This window comes from Magallana gigas, chromosome 2, assembly GCF_963853765.1.
Source record: "Magallana gigas chromosome 2, xbMagGiga1.1, whole genome shotgun sequence".
NCBI lineage: Eukaryota > Metazoa > Mollusca > Bivalvia > Ostreida > Ostreidae > Magallana > Magallana gigas.
The window spans coordinates 20,057,403-20,085,270 of NC_088854.1; the positions used below are offsets into that span (position 1 = coordinate 20,057,403).

Here is a 27,868-nt window from a genome sequence, read left to right on the forward strand (position 1 = left end):
CCTATTAAAATTGGCAAAGAAATAATTAACTTGCCATGTAAAAAATATTTTATTTTAGTGTTTAATATTGTATTATATATTGTATATTTTATATATTTACCGAAATAGCTAACTGGCCATATCCTGTGGCGGGGATTACGGAATACTTTGGTGTATATCGTAAAGCAGTGGCCCCATAAGCTGGTTGTCTCTCCCCCCCCCCCCACCCTTCCGCAAGGCAGGGGGCGTGTTCGGGATGTTATACATAAGTGTTTATGAAATATATAACCTGATATGTTAATATTAAAGGTTCATAACCTGTCATGGCTGATTCCACCTCCATCTCGCACAAGCGGGGGGGGGGGGGGGGGGGGGGGGGGGGGGGGGGGGGGGGGGGGGGGGGACTTGTGCTTTCACTCGCCCCCTGAGCGCCCTTAGTTGTCTTGGTACTCTTGAATGTATGTATCCCCAGTCCCCTACAAAAAATGGCGGCCTTCTACTACCATTTTTAATTTGTAAGGTTAACAAATGTTTTGTTCAGTTGTGCCTTTAGTAACAATAAATGCATTTCAAATTAACACAGTGTAATTATTCAAAGCATGTATAAGCATTTAATATAATTAGATATGCTTTGTCCATAACCCCACCGCGCACCCAGCAGGTGGCGACTAGTGCCAAGATGGCATAAGCCACGGCGGATAGTATCTACCTGTCTGTAATAATTTATTATAGTGTCTGTAATCATTTTATTCGGTTATCAACTTTTATTGAATTAAGCGATTTCAACTAAAACACCTCTCTAAATTGTAAAATATAATTATAATTTCACTTTATATCCCCCAAAATGTGTTAAAGCACAACTACATGTATTACTAGTAATCATAAAACATCAACAAAAACAAAAACATGAATCAAAATACACTTTGCCGAAAAAAAAATTCCGGAATCCATCTGATGTCTTCATGTGACAATCGATATACCTTGAATCATTTTGGTAAGTGCAAAAAAAAACACCCCACACGGTTTTATGTTCAGTACACACTTAGTATAATACAACCATATTCATGCAATAAGAGAGGTAAAAAAATATGTGTAAACCTACAGTTTATTTATCTATTCTGTAAAAATCTATGGTAAGGTGATTGCTCAGTATAATACAACCATATTCATGCAATAAGAGAGGTAAAAAAATATGTGTAAACCTACAGTTTATTTATCTATTCTGTAAAAATCTATGGTAAGGTGATTGCTCAGAATCACGTACATCAAAGCTATTTTTATAGCTAGAAATCTCATATATTCTGATCTTTCCATCAAGGCGATCCCCTAGCCATATCCGGTTCTTGTCATCCATCATTATCCCCGCAGGATGACCGAACCCCTCGGCGTCTTTAGTTAATATATAACCAAGGAATGTTCCATTCGGGTCCAAAACGTGCAGAAGACCGTCAGCAGTATTCGCCACAATGAAGTTTCCATCAGGGTCGTTACATACAGCAATTGGAGCAAATTCGGTAGGGTTCCATAAAAACCGAAACTCTCTGAAAGTCCTTCCAGCGTCGTATCTTTTTATAAGATTACAATTCTCGTCCGTGATTATAGCACATCTTGAGTCTTGATCAGCTACACATATATTGTTATTAAAAGAACTAACAGATATACCCATCGGGAATCGTAAAATTGGTCCATCTGGTCCCTCTGTTAGTTCTCTAATCATCTTTCCAGCTTTATCGTAAATAATTAACATGGCCGCTTTTTCTCCTTCTTTTTCTTCTTTTTCCTCTACAGGTATTACAAAGCCTGCAACAGCTATGCGTCCATCTTGAAAAGGAGCTAAAGTAATAGGCCTACAACCTTTGCACTGTGCAAATATAGTAATTCTGTTTTGCCCATTGATTTCTAAAACAAAAGGATCCTTTGGATGCACAAACAATATACGATTGTTTGCTGTCTCTCTCATATCAGAAATCGAACCACTAAACGTTAATCGATTAATTTCTGTCCCATCCGGTTCATATTCAACAATTTCCGGTCCAACATTTATTATAATTAGAAATCGATTGTCTCCTTTGGGAAAAATCGTGTATATTGGCGGGTTTTGGTCCTCTTCAGCGCTGTTTTCCATTGACTTGACTTTGAAAGCAGAAATAAGTTTAACGTTTATTTGTGTTTTAACAACTTGACCCGACATTAACACACTAAATGGTACATTGGGTTCATCAGTTAAGTCTTTATCATCGAAATCGACCGGGGTGTCGTCATCAGATTCAGAGTCGGCGTCATATTCACAGCTTTCACCGGCAATCTTAAGAGCAAGTTTATGAGATTGTCTGCATGTGGGACAATGTTTTTCTAAACAGTGCAGACATGTCTTTAAAATGGCTTCGTCAAAGCACACGCTACAACAGAGCAGCTCTGGCTGGTCCGGAAGTCGGCGATGAGCAAAGTAATTGTCAAGCAACCCATCCAAACCCTCCTTGTTTAATTTTTGCGTTCCTCTACAGATAGGGCATTTTATTTCCGTGGAATTTTCAGTTTTCTTTAGGTAGCCTTTTAGACACGACTTGCAAAATGTGTGACGACATCGTAGAAATTTTGGTTGTGTAAATGCTTCCCAGCATATAGCGCAAACATTTTCATCCTCGTCTGTATCAGACAGTATCGATTCAAGCATCTCTGTAAAATCAAAGTATACTATACGGTGACCTTTATCTAATTCTATTTTCACTTTTCATTTTGAACTACTACAGATGTGATATGCACTATTCACGGAAGTATTAATATCAAACAAAAGATTTCAACCTTGATAACAATAAGACGGAGTAATCATACACTGTAGTATGCATTTTTTTAATGGTTCTAAGTAACTGAACTAACACTAAACAGGAATAAGATATTTATAGCTCTGAACAAAACAAAAGTAGAAACATGTCACTTTGAATGAAGAACGTTTTGTATATCACTTCGTTTAGAGAAATGTGCTTCAAAAACTTGGAAGTGTGAGATATTTACCTGAAGAGGATATTTTCTTCTGACTTTCCGGTGTCGGACTGTCTTGTCTAAAGAAGTTATTTATATCGACTGGGATATTGAAAAACCCCATTGAGAAACGAAAGTAGAAATACCTATAATGAATCAAGTTTTGTTTTTAAAGGATTTACTGGGATAGGTAATCAGTATCTTCTTTTACTCTTTTTTGTTGTTGAGAATCTTCCTGCTTTGGAAACCAACTATTCATATAGAAGTATAACAGTTTTGGTTCTATTATTAATATAAATAGTTCTTCCTGTTTCTAATGGAAACAACGGTAATTCAAACCAACGACAATGGTCGACAGTGTTCCATCTGTCTGGACAGCTTTAGATGCCCGAAAATATTGCCTTGTAAACACACTTTTTGCAAACGATGCGTTCTCGGTTATCAGAGGGAATACGAGTCGGATGACGAATTCCGATGCCCACTATGTAGAGCGCTGATAGCTCTCCCACAGAATGGAGTTGAGGGGTTTTGTGATAACTACTTTGTCCGGGACATTTTCCCCGAAAAAGTTTGCGATGTTTGCAACGTTGAGGAAGACAAGGTCGATGACTGTGGTTACTGTGACAAGTACCTCTGTTCCTTTTGTGCAAGTGACCATGTTTGCAAAAGACTGTACAAAAGATCTAAAAAACGAGATCCACATGGACTTGGATTGTTCGGCGATTCCGACTCGGATTCTTCCTCTGATAGTGATTTTTCATTGTATTCATCATCAAGTGACAGCGATGATGATAAAGTTCCGCTTGAACTGCGCAAACATGGACCAATTACCCTCGTGAGAACGTGTTTCAAAACTGCTGCTGATCGAACAAGTGAAGAGGAGTGTGTTTCATCGATATTTTCTGTGTCAACCGACACTTTAGCATATCTGACTTTTGCTGGATTTCTTTGTCGTTATGTTGACATCCATAGTGGTTCCGTGGTATCTGAAAAACCGATAGAGGAAGGAGCCACCGATTTATGTGGATCTGGAGACGGGACCATTCTGTCTTTGATTCAAAACTGTTCACTTGTTAAGAAAACAACTAACAACACAACTGGTGATAAGTCTTTTATACCTATTAGAAATTGTGACCCGTTAAAGATTTGCGCGATTTCGAATGATCGATTCTTGGTTCTCGGAATTGGAAAGAAGTCTTCAGTTGTTGGTCAAATTATAGGCATGGATGGCAAAATATTAGACAAATTTAATCTTAACATCGAGTATTATCCTCATTCGGTTGCTATTAACAGAAGTTCAAATGTCATATGCATATCATATGCAGAAATCAATTTCGTTGATGTTCGAGGAATTGATGGGCATTTGATCAAACGATATTCAGGGTGCCCTTTGGAACAAATTGAAGAAGAATTTCAACCCCTATCTGTGGCAGCTTTTGCTGATGACGGTTTCTTGGTTTTGAATAGCATAACAAAGACATTACATAATATATCATCGTTGGGTGAATTCAAGGGACTTGTTATTTGTGAAAACTGTGAGAGCCCATGCAGCATTCACGTGGACAAATCCGATCAAATCTGGATAGGGGACAGTGAAGATGGCACTTTAAAATCTTTCCGCGTAGACGCATATTTAAATGTTTTCCCGGGTACGAAAAAATACGAAAAGGAAAACTCAAATGCTGAGGAAAGGCGACTTGGACCGTCGCGTCGATTTGACAGGAATCTACTTTCGTTTCGTGATAGACGAATGCATCGAAAATTAATGAAAAGCAGAAGGCGTTGGCACTTCCTTGACGACGAAGTTGACCTGAGTGACAGAGAATTTTAATGATTTTGTTTAATTTGCTAATGTGCATCTGTTTGTGGTTTTAATTTTGATAACTTTTAGGTCAAATGCAATATTAATGTAATGTATTTTTCTGTTGTTTTCTTTTGCGAGGCTAAAAACAGAATACACGTGTAGTTCTTTAAGTAAATAGATTGAGAGAGAGAGAAATAGAGAGAGAAAGAAAGAGTCACATGACAGAACAATTAAATAAGTACATGTATATTAAATGTAATTGAAGCAAAAATACTATGTTCCAATTCTTCACCCATGACTTTACATAATGCGTGTTCCTATGCTTATATACTAACATAAAGTTATAACTCGTCTTCATAATTAGACGTAAGCAAGATAACTTAAAACCATGATGAAGATCACGTTTTTCAGAAATGTATACATAATTATACATATGTTACCCCGGTCTCTGATTTGATACTGTATTGTTTATCCAGTATGTAAAACTTTAACAATACATAGAAAGAATACTAATTTTACTTACTATTTAAAAAAAATGAAGAAAAAATTGATTCCACGATATGTACTCATTTTCATTAAATTTTAACTGTTTTCATAAACGTTAATAGGAAATAAATCACTGCTTTGCTTTTATTTTTAAAGACTTCAAGGCATAAATCTAAATTGTAAGCATGTTTTATTAAGAAAAACTTTATCATTAATTTCCATTAATGATTAATAATCAAGTGTTTTAAGCACAGACTCGTACAATTTCTTTTTTTACTTGGTATAGATATGCAAGAAATTGCCATTTTGGTCACGAGAACTTCACTAAAAGATATTTTTAAACCTGGTTATAGAATAAAATCTTATTGTGTTATCTTCCATATCCCCGACGGCTATGATTTTTGCTTCGTTGATACAGACTGACGACAGGCGCCTGAATCCTTCCAAGTTTTCTGTTTGAATGTAGCCCTTGAAATCACCACTTGGCGCCAAAACATGTATTGTCCCATCTGAAAAGTTGGCAACGAGTATATTTCCTTCGCTATCATAGCACAGACCGGATGGCAGAAATTGATAAAAGTCCGAGGGTTCCATGCCGATCCCTCCGTCATACCAAGAAAGAAAGGCACCACACTCCGAAAAAATACACACACATTTAGAGTCTTTGTCTGTAGCGCATATTTCATTACGATCACTTACTGCAATGAATATCGGAAATTTTACAAATTTTCCTTCAGCACATTGTACAATTACTCGCGCCAAATTCCCTTTTGTGTCATAAATCTGGATTGCACCGTGGTCATTGCTATCCTGGCGTTGAAAGGCTGGGCCTCCAGCTACAATACGCCCGTCCTGGAAACGGGACAAACAAAATGGCTGGTAAAGAACGCTTTGAGTAAAGACGGTGACATTATTTCGGGTGTCTTTCTTGAACATAAGACCATTTTGAAGCATTGAATACAAAATGTCACCTCCTGGTAAATAAATAAAATCACAAATAGCTTCTCCTTGTAAATAATGTCTGTTGACTTCTTCTCCTGTTGAATCATACTCAACAACCTCCGGACCAAATGATTGAAGAACCAAGAAAGTGTTGTTCTGTGTTTGTCGAATACTACGCACGGAAAGTCCTTCAGAAAGGTCAAGAGTGCTATACATCGAATCTATTCTACACGAGGCTACCAGAGTTGCGTTAATTTGTACTTTGGTTGGATGATTCGAGAGAAACATTTGTGGAAGATTAAGCAATTGCTCTTCATCTGACAAACCATCTTCGCGACCCTCATCGCCTGGTGAATTTTGGTCGATTTGATTCTCACTCAATTCTATCGCTAGCAGGTGCGACGATCGGCATGCGGCGCAAAGCTGTTCCGAACAGTGAGAACACTCTTCTAGTATAGCCTCCTGAAGGCAACTGCCACAGTAGAAGGTTGGTGGTGCTCTTGTGGTTTTTAATGGATCGAAGGAATTGTCTAGTACTGTGTCAAAGCTATCCTCGCGCAATTTGGTTTTTATCCGACACAGTGGACAAGTTATCTCATCGTTTTGTGGGGAGGTTCGAATCAGTCCTAGTATGCAGTATTTGCAAAACGTGTGGCGACAAGGTAAAATTCTGGGAGAGCTGACTCTGTCACAGCATATGTGACAAACCGCGGCTCCAAATGCAGGGCGATTTGCCATTGACACTTTGATTCTATTTCAAAAGTCAACTATAGGCCATTAGCTCACTCTCTTTAAAATAACTGTTGTCGTAGTTTAAAAGTTACTTTGAACTTACTATTTTATAATGCTACATGCGGGTATGTATTGTGATATTGAACCTTGGTACGCTCTTTAAGTAGTCTAACTTGAAAAGACTGAAAATTTCCATCTAATATTAGCGTAATAATATGTCATAATATTATAAATTTTTGTTTAGAATGTCATTAGTTGGGTCGTAGGTGGAAAACAAATGCAACGTTTTCGCGGAAATTGCTCATTATGTTTGTATACAATCCTTTCATATTGATAAATATATGGCAATTTATTCACACTTATGACACTGGGAGTTTTCGACGTAAAATTAATATTACCGTACTCGTACAAAGCGAATGTACCTGAACAGTACATTTAAATATGGTCGATAAAGACAGCGTGTCGTACATAATACTGTGCCCCTTGTAAATCTCATATTGTAACTTTTGAATTTATTGGTTGGATGTAAATATAAAACTTTCAACACGGCACGTTCAAAATTTATTATAATTATGCATATGACTAAGATGTCAAAGTTCATTTAAACTGTTACAGTGTACTTTGTATATCAAGATAAACTTAGCAAGAATTCACATTCCTGGTTGGTAATTTCCACTAGATTTAAAGACAGCAAATGATCGAGTAAAGATATCTAATGCTGAAAATTATTTGACTGAAAAAACACCAATTGATTTCAAAATCTCCGTGGCTTTGCGGTGTTATGCGTTGGTTATTCTATTAAATATTTATGATTCAAACAGACGCTTACTTTCTTTTTAGTATTTTTTTAATTCATGAAAGTTCATGATTTCTTTTACTACATTCAAAATAAATTCAAATATCAAATAAATTACATCAGCATATAATACAAGAGTTGAGTGGTGTTATGTTACCAATTATTTTCCACTTCTTCGATCGCTGGTTTTATTTAAAATGTCAAATAAGAAACAGCAGCGTTTAATATAATAGTTACAAGGTGTTTTATTACAAACTATTTTCCACTTCCTCAGTGGTGTTATCAATCGTTTCTTGCATTTGTTTCCACACTCTGTCTATCAAGTCATTCAAGTCACTCATTGTAAGTCCTGTGGTTGGAATTGGCGGTAAGCAAGTCACTATCACGGTACCTACACAATATGAAAAAATCGTCAGATTTACTGTACGCATATTATCATTTTGAAATAAAGCTACATAATTAAATTCATCAATTTTGTATTTTAAATCTTGTTTGAATACTTTCTTTTCTTGTGATCAGTGCTAATACGCCAATTAATTCGGTATGAAAATTTCCATTGCAACAAAATTTGATATCGTACATTTCATTGCGCATTTTAAACATTGTTGACTATTTTCTCTTTTTTTGAAATCAACAATGTGTCAGATTAAGTTATGGTGAAAACGTGCCATTGGAAAATGAAAATCATTTAATTTTGCAAATTGTATACCTTGTTTAAATACTTTCTTTTTCTTGTCATAAAAATGGCGATAACTGGATGCAACTACGGGGAGTATTGGAATCTATAAAAATAAAAATCATTGTCTAATTAATAAATGAATGCATAAACAATAAAAAATTATCACTATTTTTTGTTATTTTTGAAAGAGTGAGTAACTTCTAATACCTGAGCTTGAATAGCCATTACAAATGCTCCCTTCTTGAAAGGAAGCATTTCTTTCCCCATGTGGCGAGTTCCCTCAGCGTAAAACTGTGGCTTCAGCTACAAAATATACCCATAGAAAGTCAAACTATGTAAAATTAAATTAAATTGCATGTTGAAAAGTGTATAATATACATATACAATGTATTATGTACGAGTGGTTGAAGTTTTGGAATGTGGGGATGGGGAATTAGAATTTACAGTATTTTACACTTTTATTGAGTGTGAGTTTCAGATGTCATGAATAACCAAAAGAAAACAATCGGAACTGAATGATTATATATTATGTTAATGTCCGGGAACTTTAAGTTTATTCAGCTAATATATTTTGTCTCTATTCAGTTTCAATTACATTATATAAATATGATGCACTTAATGACTTGAGCTGAAGCATATATGAACCTTCTTACGGACAACCTCTTCTCTAGCACTATTAAGCGACTTTTTCGCCGTTTCAGGGTTTCCCCTGTCAACAAATATAGATCCACTGCAGTAGAAAGCCAGTCCTAGCAGTCCAGAGAAGTAGAGCAAGGATTTCTTCAGTATCACGATGGATCCCTTGTAATTCCCAAGCTGCACCATGACTGAAAATTTACAGATTGTGAAAAATGAAATTCAATTCAATTATGAAATTAAAAACTATATTTGATATTTAAGTTTCGGTTCCTGGACACCCACTTACAGTTTCCATCCAGAGAACTCTGGTGATTGGACACAATAACGCAAGCTTTGTCATCCTCCAAGTACTTCTGGTTCCTGACTATGTACTTAGTTCCAATGAGGTACTTGTTGGTCAGTTGGACCCCGATGCTAAATAATCTGTCGTAGAAGGGAGCGCAATGTTACAACAGTTAACTCTCTCTCTCTCTCTCTCTCTCTCTCTCTCTCTCAACCGATTGATATTAATAAGAAAAAATAAAAGTCGCTCTTTTTCACACATATTTCTAAATACACGTTTACTTTGTTTACGATCATGGCATGGTTGTTAACATTTAAAGGGTCGGGAGAAGTTATGAAACTGTCGCACTGGCAATGGCGTAATATTTGCTTGTAAAAAAAAATGGACTTTGGAATCACTTATCCTACTTATGATAACATGGTTAATTTAAAAACACAACACTTGGTTTACATCTCGAATATTCATATACAGAATTTCAAGAGTTGTGTTAAATAAATATACACATATAATGTTTTTGATGATTTACCTTCTATTTTCAGGTATGCGCCCATAAAACAACGAAGCGAGTATTGGGAATATTGAGAAAAATTGCCAGCTTAAATTGGCGATTAAGTGTTTCCCAAAAAATTGAATTTTATCATAAAATATCCATGTGACAATTCCGACGACTAGAGATGATAAAATCACAGAATATGAAATTCCAAACACCTCACTGTTCTCCGTTTCACTCATTCTGCACCTTTAACTCCCCTCCTGTTCCACGTGGAGTGTTTGTTTTCGTTTTTCTAATGAATCATAACTTGTTCTTATTCCGAAAACGTAACTATGTGTGCAGTGGCCGATAAGCCGGGTACGGTACAATGTACACCGAGTCAGTCCCTCAACTCATGAAGGGGTTAATAAACAACGACACAGCCACCACTGAATACGGAAGAGGTGTTACATGTGTTTCTTACAGCGTGTATTGCCCAAGGGTTACATGTAGGCTGCCTATGAGTTACTTCTCTATGTATGAATAAATATTATTAGCTTAACTTTTGGGTTGTTTTGTGACAATTTTCAACACGCAGGTTTTACGATCGCAGTTCAGTTCAAATATTTTGCAGGCAACGTGACCTACCTTTAAGTGTTATCTCAATGAAATGGTCAGGTCATATCTTGTTAAGCTGGTTCACGTGACATTATTTCCTTCATTTTTACATCTTTGCTATATATTTTTTTCTAGATTCTAATTGACATATTCGTTCATCATATGATTAGATATGGGTGGGGCAGAGGTTAGTCGCGAGTATACTGTGGTTTTAAGTCGTACGTGCAATTTAAAAACAGGATCGAGGAATCTTCTGGTTGTTGGGGTGACAGATGTATTGCTGAATAGAGGGTTCTAAAAGTTTATTATCTCCCCAAAGAAACACATGTAACAGTAAGCTAAACACTCACTGAAGTCCGATCCAATTAAAGTTAGATGTTAGATCCGCTCGCTAACTCGCTGTTTGTGTAGCGAGTAAGCGAGCGGATCTAACATCTAATTTTAATTAGATTGACTGAAGTCTATAATAATCTTTTTTTTTTTCCAAAATACGGAAACTTTTTGTTCAAATTCAAATATATGAAATAAAATAAATATGGAAAGTTAAAATGTTAAACCAAGAAAACTAAAGCGATATCACCAACAGGGTTGCTTAATATTATCACTGACAGTGCATCAGTTTATAATATATTTGAAATATCATACTACGTAAGTTCTTAAGATTTTTTCCTCAGTTTTAGTCATAAATGTTATATCATTTGGAGAAAAAATATGACAAGTACCTCAGATGTCTTATAAATTATAAATGGTATCTTTGTTCACTATTTCCTATAAAATATATTAAATTTATTTCAAAAAAATATATACAATATATAATTCATTATAAACCGTTAAACGATAAAACTGTTAAATATATATATATATATATATTTAAGTAATACTGGCTCACCATTTTCAAGAACAATTTAGCAGTTTAGTTATCGTCAAGGAGATGAAGAGACCACTGTGTACAGAAAAGCGCAATAAGAGACTACATCCTATTCTAGTCAAGCTATCGTTAAGATGAAGCCTCTTTTAAAGTAAAGTACAGTACAATGTGGCATGGAATGGCTTTTTTGTGGGTTTTTTTGGCATACTTACATGCATGTAGGTGAAAAGCTCATATGAGAATTAAAGTTAATTTCAACGTGTTAGGTTTTTAATTGAAAAATCCGAAAAACTTTTATTATCTTGGTTCAATGCTAACCTGAAATAATCAAATCGGGATCGATATACAAATATTTTTACTGCACGTGACCGGGAAATCCGAATATGAAAGAAGGTGTTGCAAGCATCGTTGTTGTGTGTTTGACTTTTATATTCACCAGTGCTCAGACCGTGCCATTTAAAGAGCTGTACATAGACCAATATGTAGATCACTTTAACTTTGTGTCTTATGGGGAAACCATATTCAAGGAGAGATATTTATTACAAGGTTTGTAATCTCAGATCATCACTTCGTTTATTATACAACAGCTGTACAATAATCAGCACACGTCACAGGAGCCGGGTTGTTTCTAATCAATGATAAGCTATACTTAAAAAAGAAGAATAATTTTAGTATAAGCTTTTATTTAAGATCTATTGACAAAGCTTCTATTTGGCCGGTCATGTGATATATCAGCTGATCGGATAATATTGTGCCTCTACATCAGCTGATGTAGTCTTATTTAATGATAGTGTTTTATTGGTTTGTTTTGTAACTGTCTCATTGTTCAAGAGAGGTATTTCATTCACATATTTTAATACAATATAAACATTCTTTGGGGGCAATTTTTGTGTATTCTACATCTGTCGTCAAGTTAACCTAATGGTATTGAGCAAGGAATTTATTAATATCAGGGAGATTCGTTTGACTGAAAATTTGTACTGACATCTCTGTGGAAGAAACATCAGTACACAAATATAAGTCTCAACTAAATTCACTGAGATTCGGAATTCCTTTAGAAACAGTTAAAACTGCCTGAATAATTTCTCTCTAAAAAAATCTATGAATTGAGTATGTTGGAAGAAAGAGTACTGTAAAATTTAGATTTTTGAATGCCCTTTAGATGTTGGCATGTTCTTTTTAATATGTTACATCGTTCTTTCACTTATCAATGTCAGTGATTATGATGGCATCTTATCATTTGTTGTCCGAAAATGCTCTAGCCCTGTTCATCAACAATTTCTCATGTTTAATGTTACAAGGTTAACTACTGGTCTGTAGCTCCTATCTGGTGTGAAAAAATTCAGATGAATGAACTAGGAGCTACAGTTCCTTACATATTAAAAAAAATGCAATTCAGAGTGCATGAAAACTTGCGTATTTTGACTGATTTATCTTATTTCCGAAGACATTCTATGCGCAACTTCAATTTCAAAATCTTTTTTTGACATTGATATGGTCACTTTAGTTTTCTCTGTTATTCTTTTAAACAACATCAGAAGTGAAGAAGTATTGTTTATATACATGTAAAAATGATGACTCTCAATCTACACAAGAATTTAACATGCTTTATTTTCTGACGTACATGTTGATTAGTTGTTTCAAGAGAAAGTTTGAGGCAAGTAAAGTGATGACATCTGACAGTAGTATATTGTCTGAATGAGAATGGTTATTAAGATTTCTATGATTGGCATCAAGGTTAATCAGGTTTGCAAGTGTGCGCTGTAAATTGCAACTTCTTAACATGTAAGGAACTTTGGCTGCCAGCTTGCCCATCCATTTTTTTAGGCAAGTAGTTACAGACCTACAGCTATGATTCGTATGGTAAATTAAAAGTGAAAATATAGATATGACGAGTCACCTGAAATTTTATAACAATAAGTAGATCAATGGTGGAAATTAAAGGAGATAAAGTACACCTTATTTAATCAGTCAATGCATGCATGGTTATGTTCATGAACTTTGGCAAACAAGTGAATTTTAGTCATTGTCTCAATTACTAAACAGTCCAACTCTTTTTCCATTTTATATATTTAACGACTGTGGGTCAAACTGAGCAAATGTGGGTCAAAAGGTCTAATTCGATCAACTTAATTGAACCAAAATATCAAAGGCAAGTAGTAAGAAACATTTAAATTTAATAATTTAATTTATGCCAGAATTTGCCAGGAAGTTATCCTTAACAAGACACATGGATAAATTGACGTAGTATAAACAATTGTTGTAAAAATAATCATTGACAACAATTAAGGAAGATATTTGATGTATACGTAGTCAACAGATGGTTGAGTATGTACTTTGGGAATTGGGCTTTTTCCGTACATGTATAAGGATTATGTATTCATATATTCACTTTTGTACTTATATGTGATGTGAAAAGTTATTTATTACCGGGTAATTCACGACTGTTTTTTCAATTAACTAGATTGAGAAAAAAACAGTGAATATTAACAATTTTATTTAATTTGCTCATGTAAATTTATTTTTGATTGCTGCAATTTTTTCTGAAAATTATGAATAGAGTCCAAAATTTTATGTTCAATTGTTTGGATTTGATGCCTATCAGTTTAACTTTTTTAGCTCGTTACTGATCGAGATTCATTGATAATATGTTTCTTTAATAAAACCATATCACACATTAACACACTATACATATTTTTAATTGAAGCCATTATATTGTTTTTATTTGACACAGAGTCATCCTTTATTAGGTAGGCAAATACGGCAATCTGTATGGCGAAATGATTTATCGCTCATTGAGTTGTCTTCCTTTAACTGTACAGAAATCAATGGGTAGCGATTGCAATCCACATGTATACTAGTATTCACACGTTGGGAACATTATACTCTAGCTGTTGGAATTAAGAAAAACTGTAAGTGCTAGTAGTGATTTTACATAGACTGATATATATTTTTATAACTGTGTGGTGCCATTATATTAGGAGCATGTATAAATTAAGTATGATGTAGGCCTTATGATTGGTTCAATTTTGTTACATTATTCTAAAGTTATGGATGGTTTAAATTTGTTTTTATGAATCTTTCCTCCTTCTTGGCAGCATGATTTCATGCAAGAATGTCTGCATTTGAGAGTGTAGATCTTCTATGAAATGTTGGTCACATTGAAATGGTCCTCAAGGGAGTCTGTTTGAATTCTTACAGATCAATGGTGGAAACCAGGAGTGGGCCCAATCTTCTTCTACACAGGAAATGAGGGCTCAATAGAGGAATTCTGGGACAACACGGGATTTGTGTTTGATATCGCTCCAGAATTTAATGCTCTCGTGGTGTTTGCGGAACATGTACGTATATAAAATGTTTAATATCTCGGCATAACTGCCAATTCTAGCAGAAAACCGTGGTCAGCAGTTTCTGTGAAATATACACAAAGTTTTGAGGTATAATTTTTCAGAGGCTATAGAGCCATATTTTATTAAACAGTTAGTAGTGAGAGACATCATGACCAATAATGTTTTTCATTAATTTACAATAGTTTTCCTATACACAATGCAGGGGTTTTTCTTCCCCTTGAATCCAGGTGCCATCAACTTTGGGAAAAATAGCAATATTTGGTTGAAATGGGGAAAAATATCTTCATACAAATAAAAAAACCCCAGCAAAAAGTCTAATATTTAATAGATTTTCATTATTCATAATATGAAGCTGGCTGAAACCACACACCTTTATTTTTTTGTCTTTTGCAGAAAAAACACCTATTTGTCATTTATGAATTTTTAAAAATTTCCATTAATCTATTTTCATATTGGGAATTTGGAATAAACATGCACTTTTCAGCATTGTGAATGGGGCCCCAGAGAGACCCTATAAAAATCCATGTCATAAGAATTCAGTTTGTTGAAACACTAGTGAACCGGTATATTGAAGGCCGTCCAACGTGACCAACCATACAACATTTTTACATGAAGTATCAAGACCAATTTATACACTATTTTTTTACTACCTAATAGTTATAAAACTTTGCCAATTTCAGTAATTCTTCCAATTAAGATTGATCAGAATTAATTTTATGATATGTTAGAGCAGATAGCTTTGGTGTTTAGACTGCACAGTATACCACTCATAGCTTGAAACTCGAGTGGCTCTTGTGCTATTGCATGTAACATGATAGTGACAATGCTAATAAACTGAAAAGAACTAATCTTTTTGTGTATACTCTTCAGTTAAGTATATCAGACATTATGGATGCATGACTACCATGTGTTTACTGCAGTTAAATACAGTGTAACGTTTTTGACAAACACTGATGTACTGCTACATGTACTGGTACTATTACAGTTACTAGTACTTTAAAAACACCTACAGAAAACCGCAACTTGGTGCCACAAACTAGTGTCTCATACCACATAAATTGTCACCACCACCATAAATTGTCACCACCACTGCTACCACACACATTGTCACACCACACACATTGTCAAACCACATGTCAGACAGGGAACCTCTCTCATTTCGTCACGGTTTCCACAGTCGTTAATGAGAGACTGCAAACAGCCTTGATAACAATCAGGTGTATAGTGGCTTCAAATTGGCTTATCAGACATAACTTAATTACCACTACACAGTGCATGCAGAGTCCATTAAGAGCATACATATGGTGCTGTAGAAGTGCTGTCAAAATCTGTCAGGGCCACTGAAAAACCAGTCCCTCAAAACAGAATGAATGTATAAGCATTCAAATTTTAACAACCTTAACAAATTAATAAATTGTCACAGTACTGATCTCTTAATTACTCAAAAAAACCCAAAACAAAACACCAACCTAAAGTGTTATTCAAAAGTTGAACCTTTATTGGGATTGAATTTATGTCAAAATCTGCTTAGAAAAATCAGATTTGTTAATAAGCAAGTACCGGTATGCTTTCATTGACAATACAAACACACAAAAACATTTTTTGTAGATGTTTATTTTGTACTAGATGCCTTGTAAAAAGAGGTAAACAAACTTGTTGTTTATCTCATTGGGTGGTCATGACATACTAGTACATGTTGCTTTCAGAACTCCAGTGCTCCTTTTATTAGAGAGTATTGTAATAATGCTGCTGTCAATACAAGTATCGTGCAGGAATTTTTTCTTTAATCATGTAAAACTCTGAATTCCAAACATGAATTTATTACACTTTTATACTTTATTCTCGTAATAAAGTGATTTTATATCTACCGTAGAGATATTGATTTTTTTTTTTTTCAATTTTAAGGATTTACGATAATACAGTACTAAAGCATTTTATAGACTGTATATCACAAATGGTATGTTTAATTCAACTTTGAATTTTAAAAAATCTGGTTTTGATTCAAATTAAGTGCAGAGATCCCAAATTTGCCTGTTACACCTGTGCTGGGTAAATCTGTGTCCTGCTGATGCACAGGCACCTGACATTAATTTTTTTTAATAATAATTCTCTTTACTATAATAATATTATATTACATATTATTATAGTACATGAATATATTTTGTCATAAAAAAGAAAATGGTTAACGACAGGTGCCTGTGTCCTGTTGCTGCTAGTACTCATCAGGTAGGGGCACCGTCTCTCTCAGCGTCTCTCTCTGCGATGATTCGATGGTTTGTTGATGGTTCGTTATTGATCGGTAAATCCCACATGCAGTCAGGCTGAGAAGCAGCAGTCAGCCTGGTAAACGCCAGCCCAGCAGACTCAACAGCATGACAAGCAACAGGCAGGATCTGAACCCAGGCTCCCGGATATAAACACACACAATCAGGTAAGGAATTATATATACGACTCATTCTATTAAAACTTTTCACCCTCTGAAAATTTCATATTTAGATACATGCATATTTTTGGAGGTTTATATCAAAAGCAAACAATGCTTTGAACCAACCAAGAAAAGGGTTTTATTTTTGTTTCATGCTGTAAGAAATGTTTGATGTGATACTAACTTAAAAAGAATGAATTTAAGTATTTATAATGAATATTTATTATCCCCATCTCCACATTGACAATTTTATGTACTGTAATGGAAAAAAATACTGGTTTACCTGAGATAACAAATTTTTTTATGTAACATCTTTATAGACTGTTAATTTTTTCTAGATGATAAAATTATACAGATCTCAATTATGACCCAAATACACAAATTACACAGAAACTATACACTCAGACTACATAATTTTAGTTTTCAATCTAGGTACTAAATAAAAAAAAAAGAAATGAAAAAAAAGTGCTTGAATGTTAGATAAGGATTTGAAATGTAAGGATCAGCATAAATGTCAAAATGGCCAGAATATTTTGTTTTTTGTTTGATTTTTAATTCTATCATGATATTATACTATATGTAGAGTGACACCAACCTTGTTTTGTGATATCTTGGAAGCAGATTTTTGCATTGCAATTGTGGCTTTTTTTTTTACTATGAATAATGGATAATAGGAACATTAAATTGTTTGTCAATTCAGAATGACTCAGATTCCCCGTGGAAGAATTTCATGCTAATGGAGGAAAAACAATCATCCAAATCAATACTAAACCCAATCAGAACTATAGTGAACCAATTTAGAAAAAAGGAAACTGATGAAATGAAACTATCCAAGGTGGGTAGGAGTGTTGAAGATTTATAATAAAGACATTTATTTATTTAAATTGAGAATAAAAAAGAAAAGGCTTGAAAATTCAAACTTCATAGATTCTAAAGAGTGCCACCTAAAAATTTGATTGCTTGAGGTGATGGTTGTGGCAGAACCATGGATTCCCTTAGTTGATTGATTTTTGTCAGTGACAGATTAATTTGTCAGTTCCCTTAATTGCAAATATCTATCAATCCCCTTCAATTTTCTAGAGTTTGTCTCCATCAGACCTTATAACAGGGAAGGGGGCTTTCAACTGATGGGCATTTTAAGTCTAAAAGATTGGGGTTATTTTTTGTGGAGTATAGATGTATAACAGAGATCCCCAACAGTAATATGCCATGTCATGGCATTATAATTTGGGGCTCTAGTTTTTCTTCTCAGCTAGGAAATATAATTCTTTCATGGATTTTAAAAATTTGCATCTTAAAACAATGAATTGTAATTGTAATATAATTTATTTCCCCAAGATTGATATTTTATTATTATGGACCCTGCATTTTAAATTTTCAATCCATTGATTGTTTGGAAAATCAAGTCTGTCTAAGAAATAATAAATACATGTAATACATTTTTTATCAAAACTCTTGATTTACTGGGATTAGTACATCAGAGCTACCCTTGATAAAGCAACTTTTTCAAGTTTCGGTATTCACATACAATGTGCATTGTATATGTATAAGGTTTCAGTCCTTATGTTTCATTCATGAATAAACAATGCAAACTTTTGTTTCAAACCCAAGCCACAAAGGATACTAAGCATGTAAAAAAAAAAATAACCCTGAATGGTAGCAGATAAAATGTCAACTGCTAGAGATTGTGTTTTTTAAGTTTTTAAGGAATACTTCAACTTATTTGATAACTAAAGGTAATTTTATCTCATTTCACTATAGACTAGATTTTGTTCGAAAAATTGCACAACAAATAAGACAGAGGGAATACAATGACGGATTCAGTTTTTACTGGCATTGAGGAACAGTTTATTCACTTTTGCAAATTAGGCCTCATTCAAAGGCTGTTTAGTAAGTGTTTACCATCGAATGATCTAGTGGGAATTGATAGCCCCACAATTATAGGTACTTGGCATCTGTCTGTCTTGGAGTAAGTAGCTAAAGCTGATGGCTACCATCTGACGGGAAGGCTGTCAGAGTGAGGCTTGAACCGCTGGTCTAGCCACAAGTTGTATTTAGTCAATCTGTGCATTGATTCCTGGCTCTAGGTGATAGAAAATTAGTGTTGATTGTTATTGAGTAAGGCCACATTATTATGCCATGTTATTATTTATTGAATGAGGGATGATACATTGTTTGTCCAGTCTGACGCAGTAAAACCTGTTCGCAGAAGCTCCTGTATTTGTTATTGGCCTGGTTTGATCATATAATGTCAGTCGTCTAGTTCTTGATTTTATGATGGATTTAGAAAAGTCACTGGTAATGTCTGTTAATGATAATGAAGAAGGTATAAAGGATATTGTTATACAATGTCAGTTTCTAAAAGGTAATCTGACTTTTATGTTTTAATGATGTTTGAGACATTTTGTCGCATCTTTGGAGCTGGTTATTGTGAGAAGTAAAAGAAAAATCTGGGGTATACTGCATTTTACAATGTCTACTACGTAATCAATATTACTGGTAGATGACATGATTTTCTCAATTATTTACTCGACATCTAGTTTCATTTAAAGATTTATTTTAAGTTGAAATGGAAACTTAAATGCATGCACATATTAAGAAAATTTAAATATTTTTGTCTGATGAGCTGTGTGTACGTAGCAGGATTATTTTGTTTATCACAATTCAGAGATTAGCCTATCCTTGATCACGTTGATCCAACAGCTCTGTGTCATATTACCTATTGAGCTGTATGTAGTGTACGTATCTTTAGGAATTGTAGTGAGAATAACAGGGATGATTTAGTTTCGAGAGAAAAAGGTATTAACAACATCTTGTTATTGTTTTGTGGATAAATCTGCTTCTTCTTTTTTTTTTTTGTTATAAATTAAAGTATTTTTCAGATACATGTAAGTATGTCTTGCAGTAAGAAAACTATAGTAATTGAATGAATCTTTCTCATTCATCCTGGTTCATGTAATGAGATTTTTGTCTTTTCAGAATTAATAAACAGGTGTTTTCAAGGTTAATGAAATAATACTCAATATTGCAAACTTGATGTACCGGTATTTTACTACATGTATTATAAACTATAGTATAGGGATGAAATTTGCAATTTTTGAAATCTGATCAATAGGCTTATTGAAGAATGCTGTGTTGTTGCCATAGAAATAGTATTTCATATATCATTATATGGCTATTGTTACCTAAGTAGTTTTGCTTTTGAAGTCTCTGACTGTTAATCTATATTAAAATAGATGTATGTTGTAGGAGAAAGCACTGATTTGTGGTCTTAGTCAGGGTGTGCTGGGAATGTGTTAGGTGCCATAGTGAGGTTCTGTGGTAAACAATCCAGTGCAAACACATTGTCTATCACAGAGAAAATCAGGAAGGTTTTCTTAATCAGACCATTGTTTATCTTTGTAATAGTGGTTGAACTATGCTACTTAATTAGTTCATGGGAATACTTGTAGAATATGTGGTTTTTTATGGGGAGTGCTCATGCAGAATTGTTCGTAAATCTTTGAAATTACACCCTCTTTTCAAGTTATTGTGGCGTACGTTAGGAAAAGTAAAAACTATTTTTACGATTTATGTCAAGATGCCAATTAAGTGCATCGAAAAGTTTAAATCATACGTCTAACATTTAAAAAAAAATTACCATTTTTGCACGGAATTGATTATGTATTTAACGCTTTATTAGTTGATGCTTGTATGCTAGCTCATAATCTGTGCTTGTAGATAATTCGGTACCTCCCACAGAATAACCATCAACAAATTAATTAAAACTGCAAATCTATTCGATGCCATTAAAAGTGTCTACATACACATGGCCTTTATTGATAAACTTTATAACCAAAGATATATTTAGTACGTGAGTAAACATATTACATTGATTCCTCTAATGGAAACTCTTTGTACAATATTGTCATTTAGGTTTTCTATTCATTTGATGAACTGCTTAAGTATAAAGATCCAGCGCTATTTGTTGAAGAATAGATCCATCACTGGATTTCCCTGTATTTCTGTGTTCTGTGATCTGAATGGTGTACTATTGAGCTGTTGCATGCATTGTGTCAATATGAAAGCAGCGGGTGATTTTGTCTGTGTATACACTGTTTAATGGCTGTCAGTAGAAGTTAATTCTGTTTGGATGTTGCTGAAGATTAGTCTGTCCCTTACAATATCAAGATAGATTAGATCTTATTGAGTATAATAGCATGCAAAAAAGGAGTGATTTACTACACACACCATGATCATTAAAATCTAAACTGTTGATGAAATTAACGTGACTTGGAATATAAAATAGTCAATAGTGTAAGAATATGTATATATAAATGGAAAATGATGAATTTCAATGAAAGTTTTAAAGGGGGGATCATGTATTTTGTGTTGACATTGTAAATGTAATTGAAGAAGTTTGAGGTGTGGCATATTGATGTTTGTCATCTTAAAATATAAACCCTTTACGGTATTCAAAAGTGAATAATTCTAAATGGTGCAATTCAGCAAATATTTAAAAGGTATAAGCAATACACATGAATATTTTTCAGTTCAGGATATTTAGATTGATTGAGATATCTGTAGATTGAATTGTCATTGTACATCCACAATTACAAGTATATCTGGTAATGGCTTAGTTTTTTTTATGTTTTTCAGCATGACTTTGACACCCTGCTGGAGTGAGACATTACCAGGGTGATGGAGTTTCGAGCCGAGAGCCTGGTGACAGTGTTCTTCACAGCTCTCATCCTCGGCTTCAACACCCTCATCCTCCTAGTCATAGTGTGGACAGAATCCATCCGTAACATCAACAAGATCTACTTTGCCTCACTGACCATCTCAGACCTCTGTGTTGGAGTCTTCATCACACCATTTGCAGTGTTCAGTTCCTTCAGTAACTCTTGGATCGTTAATGATGAGAAGTTCTGTCACATAGAGGCTTACCTGCTGGTGATTTTCTTTATCGCAGGTTTGTACTCCCTAGCATGGATCAACGTGGACCATTATCTTGCCATCAGGAAACCACAACGACACAAGGTTGCCATGACAACAACTCGATCCCTATGCTGGATCATATTTGTTTGGATTGGGGCTGTCAGTTTCTGCAGTCCAACTCTGTTTTCCTTCAAAAAGCAAGCCAAGTATTATGAGGAGGTTTTTCTCTGTACCATTAATGCCGGTTCTCACAAGCCGTATTTTGTGACTGCTGGGATTCTGGTAATTTTGCCTGCATTTTTTGCATTGGTTTCTACCAATGCATACCTCTTCACCAAGTCATTCCGAAAAAAGAGGCACATGTATCAGACTATTCTGATAGATACAGCCTCGCGACCAAATAACTATTTTATGAACTTCATCATTTCCATGATATTCCTTATTGCTTGGATTCCATGGCTTGTACTACAAATATATGGAGAGTTTATAGAGAAAGTCTCCGATTATCCACATTCAATACATTTCTATTTACTATGGTTCGGAATTGGAAATTCCTTTTACAAATTTTTCGTCTACTTGTTGTGGAGTAGAGATTTTCGGAGAGGCCTGCGACAACTGTGTTGTCATAATGACTGTAAATGTTCAAAATGCTCAATGCCGCAGAGTGTGAGTTTAAACTTTGTCACAGCCAATGCTGGGAAGTAATGGAAGACTCCTCTGACAAAAATGCATTCAATTTTATTTCGGTTTTGGCAAGATAGTGGGTGTCTGGATTCCCGTTTACTGTAAAGCAGTGTTGAGATTTAAATTTTCTGTGAAAACAGGATCTATATTGAGATTAACACGTTTATATAAGATAGCAAAGTAGCAAATTATGTAAAAAAGAGAATTTCTAAATCAATGGTTTGTTTCACATACCAGTGTATGACAAAAGTTAACAAATGAAGTACCTCATTAAATAGTTGGTCTAGTAGGCAGTTAATCTCTTTCTCAGAGACACAGAAGCCCAAAATCTTTGCCTAATATGTCTATGAAAGATAATCTAGTTGTACTTGATAATTGCAAAGTTAATCTTTTCATTTTCTAGCAATAATTATAGCTTTCCAGCTTCTGTTAAAAAATTGAAATTCAGAGAAAAGATCTATGTTTTAGGAACTTCACAATAATACCCCTGGTACAATGTATTATTCATTGATCATTTTTTTTTTCCTAAAATAAATTGTGAGTTTAGGTTATGTTTGATGAAATATAAATTTACTTAGAGAAAAATCGATTAAAACTTTGAATTAATATTTCACAAAACAGATTAAAATCTCCTATGCTAGAGTGACATGCTCACTCTAGCATATTTTATGGTATAAAAAGATGATATACAATTTGTGCATATTGTCCATGAAATTTCACCTTCCAGAAATATTACCACAGTATTTTTTAATGCGATGTTGTTTTTTCCAGAGTTTGAACTGGCATATGATTTAATCATTATGATGTGCAAAGGATGTGGATTTTTCACATCATTTTATGATGTTTTGACAAATGACTATACATGACATGTTATTTCTCAGTTCATCGGCATAAGCTTGCTGTGATGTTATAGATTTGTACTGTGATAATACTGAAAATTCCAGATTTCATCTTCTCCCCCAAGTAGCCCAAGCATTATACTAGTCTTTCTTCTATGACAGCACTGTTTATTAATCTACACTCTCATCATCATCATCACATCTATTGTTATAATTAGTTAATAAATAGCATAAATAATCCCAGTACAAGCACTTAATTGATACACCTAAATGCAAACACCTCATCAAAATCGTACGTTTTTGTTGCAAAATTTCTTCTTTTTATTTCCCACCTACATATATATATTCTAACTCCACTTAACTTCTCTGGCCATCTCTGCACAGCTCGGTAAAACACTTTGAATGTATAGACATAACCTGATGTTAGAATTTTAAACAAAATAAATCTCACTTTCCATCAATTTAAGTATCTGCTAGTAGACAGCCTTGTTATGTCTCTTCTCTGGTATATTTTAGAGTATATCATTGAAAGGCCTGAGAAGTGATTGTTAGTCTCCTTTCCTGTCCCTAAAACTATCGAATTTTAAAAAACAAAAAATCTGTTGGTCTTTAGTAACGAAATTTAAAATGAAATTGAAAGATCTGATAAATATAATTTTTTAAACTCTAAATTAAACTTCAATTTGATATTTCTCTCTCTCTCTCTATATATATATATATATCAAACCACACATTAGACTGTGTTGCACATCTACAGGTACATCATATCATGTGTGAGTCTTGAGTAAATCTATGTGGCTTTTTATGAGTGACAAATGAGTGTCATTTCAGGTAATGTATTATTCTCAATAGTTCATGCTGGTTATCTATCAAGCCAAATCAGTTTTATATTCCCCCCCCCCCCCCCCCCCCCCCCCCCCGAGAAGATGGGTTGACAAATTATTGTACAGAGGTCTATGTAATTATTTGATTTAATTCAAGTTTTGTAGATGATATTAATTGTACTTGTATATCCATTTTCTTTTAATTTTTCAATTCACATATACAATGTTTTTATGATATGTATACATGTATGTACATTAAAAATGTTGATTCTTTCTTATATCATTTATAAAAAATGATGTACTATTCCTTGTAACCAAAATTCCAGATTTTACAAAGGATGATAATACGCTGTTCTTGGTATGAACTTATAGAAATGGTAACGTCTAGCATCTATACATATTGTAATCTGTAAAATGTTTTTTATGCCATTTGTATTACTTTGTACGGCGTGTGTCTCATTGTTTAAGAAAATCAAATACTTCTGTTGTACATGTATTAATTTCTTTTGTTGGTTGCGTGGGAAAGGTGTAAGAAATTTAAATGACGGTGCTGAATTTATGATTTGATAAGATCAAGGAATGGTGCACAGATGGGCAAAATCATATTGCTTTAAGTGCTAGCTTTCAAAGTCACTTGTTTTTATGATATTGTGTACCCCAAAGAAATAAAATGATACTTAAAAAGTGTTTTATTTTATTAACCTCTGTAGTTTCATCCAATTACCAATTTGCATTGCAAAGGGCATCCAAAATTGCTCAATTTCACTATGAAATCAACCGAAGAGATTTTCAGCAATCAAGCTTTTAAAATGTAGACTTGAATTGCAGATCATTACATATAGAAAAGAGAAAATTATAAAGCACTGGCTCCCTTTTGAAAATGTCGTCAAGAATTCCTTTTCAAAAATTCCCATTTGGTTAATTATTAGATAATCAGTAATGTCATGTATTTGAAATAACTTAATGTATACTGACTTGAAGTCAAAAATTGCTCTAAATCGTAAGTTTTGCTGGTGTTCAGGCAAGTAGTCAGTCATTAATCCCTGCATTACCAATGCAGATACAATTATATAAAGAAAGCTACTCATTGTCATTCATATTGAGTTCCAAGTAGAAGATTTTTATGCTAAAACATTCAGAATTACCCTCTGTAATGAAACAAATGCTAGCTCCTATCCTCAGACCAGTAAGACGCTATTGTAAATCCGCTTAGCAAGGAAATCTCCATCAATATTGAACAATATTCAATGTTTCTGTTCATTCGTATAGTTCAGCTTAATGTTCGTGTTCAGTGCAACTAATTTGGGGCAAACATTAGACAAAATGTGTGAGAACAAATGAAAATTTATTGATTTATTTAAGATCTGTTCTTATTTCTATGTACATAACAATATGAGAGAGCTGATTGCTTGATGTAAGATTGCCTTGGAGCAATATTAAAACTAAAATTTGAATAAGATACAAGAGGTTAGAATACAAACTGCCCAAACTTAAGCCAACTTCTTCTTGGCAATCAAGAACTCCCTGGACCAAATCAATATACAGTGGCTATTAGAAGCTCTCCCTGATGACTTAAGGATTTTCATGATAGATGATGATTAATTTCCTGCCAACTGTAACTTGTCAGAAGGGTGAAGAAAGATCATTAGAAGTAAATAACACTAGATTATTGGATTTACTTCTTCTCCTTCTGAAACAATATGAGTTCTAACATCCCCCATCGTGTTTGATTGCCTTTCTAGCTGATATATTTATTTATAACAAATTCAGTGGTATACCATGGAATTATTTTAAAGTCATCTGAGTCACTCAGGTGACTGAGTATTGCTATCTGTTTTTGTCTGTCATCATACGTTATCAGTCATAAACTTTTGAACATTTTTAGCTTCTTCTCTGGATCCATCGAACCAATTTCAACCAAATTTGGCATACAGCATCTTTGTGTAAAGGGGAAGTAAGAATTGTGAAATTCATGGCCCCTGCCCCCCTGAGGCCTGAGGGTTGGGGCTTAAACTATCAAAAGTAATGCAATCTTAAAAAATCTTTTTTACTCCTGGCCATCAAGTAGCCGACCTGCTGGCATGATTGTAATAAGCATTGAGATCTCTACCAAAATTTTGAAAATCATCGCCCAAGGGTTAGGGGTTCTGGCGCTAGGGTAGGGTTCTTATGATTATAAAGTGCATGAAAATGCATTAATTCTTTAAAAATCTTCTCCTTTGCTCCTGGGTATTTAGCCAATGAACTTAGTACATAGTACTAAGTACCAAAATTGTGAATTTCATGGCCCCTGGGTCAGGGGTTCTTGTGTTAGGACAGGGATCTAATGATTACATAGTAAAAATACATTACCATAATTCTTTTAAAATCTTCTCCTTTGCTCCTGGGTATTAAATCCAATGAATTAAGAAGAACATAGTTATGATGAGGGAGACTCAGTCTCTTCCAATATTATGAATTTCATTGCACCTGGTTAAAAGCCACACTGCATTTACTCAGGTGGCCGATAAGGCCCATGGGCCTCCTGTTTTAATTTCATGGGGTCAGTTTTGGTGGACTCACAATTTTTTAAAGGTTTATTGAATGTAATTTCATGGATTTACTTGTGCATTTAATGAGTAAAGACTGTATCTCATAATTCAATATAGATCTTTATTTGTGGGTATGGGTTACTCATGAAATCTATAAAAATTGAGGCATCAGGAGTTCTTATAATTCTACAGAGGAAACATTTACTATAAAAATATCATATTATGGTTGAACATTTTATAATTAAAGTTCAACGTTTGTGCACAATTTGCTATTTTTTAAAATTTCCATTTGTGCATGATTTATTCAAGAAATAACAAATACTTTAATTTGTGGCCTCTTATTGTCTGAATGAATTGGTACTTTACTCTCAGGAAAACAATTTTGAAACAAATATTTGCTTTGATAAGTAATATACAGTCCATAATAGACCCAATCCTGTTTTTATTTGTATTATTTCTTTGTGTCCTTAGGTATGATTGAGGATTGATATACTGGTATATATAAAGTGATACTGTAAATAAATGGAATGTGTTTCTTAAGTTTGCATTATATTTGATTATCCTAATATAAAAGTTTGATAAATAATGATCTAACTACTAGTAATACATCAGAATGAAATGTCGGTTAATTTGTATCTTAAACCATCCAATGCTGAAAAAAATACTTCTAGGTACATATTAACCTATATATTACACTGCAATATAGAGAAACAGAATTAATTAAGTATTTCATCTCTTTGAAGACTGAATGTTTAAATACGGGGAAAAAAACTTCAAATCCCTCTGAAATGATCAATGAAACAGTATAACAATAATGGGTAATAGATGGTCTACAGAGGCTCTAGGAGGGTAATTTTCTTTGAAATTGCGAATGGCAAAGCGTTTACAACAGTCTATTCCTCAATGGTGTACTTGAAGTTTAGAATTGCTTGAAATCCTGTTACAAAATTGTTAAGCAGTCATACAAAGTGCTGAATAGTGAGACTTTTCATCTTGATGGTCTCTTCCATTTTCCTCTGTT

At 34.0% G+C, this 27,868-nt stretch overlaps 4 protein-coding genes across 7 annotated transcripts in view; 2 read left to right on the forward strand and 2 right to left on the reverse strand.

The window, feature by feature from the left end:
- Positions 1–27,868, forward strand: part of LOC105320441 (dipeptidyl peptidase 2) — a 329,741-nt gene that overhangs the window by 276,046 nt on the left and 25,827 nt on the right. Inside the window, exons 2-3 of one of the 2 annotated variants that reach the window (XM_066075430.1) lie at positions 11,668–11,823; positions 14,479–14,618. In XM_066075430.1, the coding sequence (XP_065931502.1) occupies positions 11,668–11,823; positions 14,479–14,618 (296 nt within the window). Of the gene's footprint in view, positions 1–11,499; positions 11,824–14,478; positions 14,619–27,868 lie in introns of those variants that run through there. The other variant, XM_011418369.4, reaches the window with a different exon arrangement.
- LOC105320438 (uncharacterized) lies at positions 416–3,064 on the reverse strand. The gene is made up of 2 exons (XM_011418366.4): positions 2,992–3,064; positions 416–2,655 (listed from the first exon to the last, which is right to left on the reverse strand). Exon 2 carries the CDS (start codon positions 2,651–2,653, stop codon positions 1,193–1,195), a length of 1,461 nt encoding a protein of 486 aa, XP_011416668.3. The 5' UTR covers positions 2,654–2,655; positions 2,992–3,064; the 3' UTR covers positions 416–1,192.
- LOC105320437 (1-acyl-sn-glycerol-3-phosphate acyltransferase beta) lies at positions 7,555–10,369 on the reverse strand. The gene is made up of 6 exons (XM_011418365.4): positions 9,846–10,369; positions 9,323–9,459; positions 9,043–9,224; positions 8,605–8,700; positions 8,428–8,500; positions 7,555–8,109 (listed from the first exon to the last, which is right to left on the reverse strand). Exons 1-6 carry the CDS (start codon positions 10,049–10,051, stop codon positions 7,967–7,969), a joined length of 837 nt encoding a protein of 278 aa, XP_011416667.3. The 5' UTR covers positions 10,052–10,369; the 3' UTR covers positions 7,555–7,966.
- On the forward strand, positions 18,685–24,407 carry LOC105320435 (G-protein coupled receptor 52). 3 transcript variants are annotated; one of them, XM_011418362.4, is made up of 2 exons: positions 18,685–18,788; positions 21,691–24,407. In XM_011418362.4, exon 2 carries the CDS (start codon positions 21,733–21,735, stop codon positions 22,672–22,674), a length of 942 nt encoding a protein of 313 aa, XP_011416664.1. In that variant the 5' UTR covers positions 18,685–18,788; positions 21,691–21,732; the 3' UTR covers positions 22,675–24,407. The 3 variants fall into 3 exon arrangements, with proteins under 3 accessions (XP_011416664.1, XP_065931503.1, XP_011416665.1); XM_066075431.1 differs by lacking the exon at positions 18,685–18,788 and adding an exon at positions 18,918–19,417; XM_011418363.4 differs by lacking the exon at positions 18,685–18,788 and adding an exon at positions 19,761–19,851.

Bases quoted from the DNA above. Each gene is read 5' to 3' on its own strand.
- LOC105320437 (XM_011418365.4), bottom strand. From the start codon at position 10,051: ATGAGTGAAACGGAGAACAGTGAGGTGTTTGGAATTTCATATTCTGTG. The intron at 9,460-9,845 runs GTAAATCATCAA...CTTCTACGACAG, and splicing joins CGCATACCTGAAAATAGAAG to ATTATTTAGCATCGGGGTCC. The intron at 8,701-9,042 runs GTTCATATATGC...TATATTTTGTAG, and splicing joins AAGAGGTTGTCCGTAAGAAG to CTGAAGCCACAGTTTTACGC.
- LOC105320438 (XM_011418366.4), bottom strand. From the start codon at position 2,653: ATGCTTGAATCGATACTGTCTGATACAGACGAGGATGAAAATGTTTGC.
- LOC105320435 (XM_011418362.4), top strand. From the start codon at position 21,733: ATGGAGTTTCGAGCCGAGAGCCTGGTGACAGTGTTCTTCACAGCTCTC.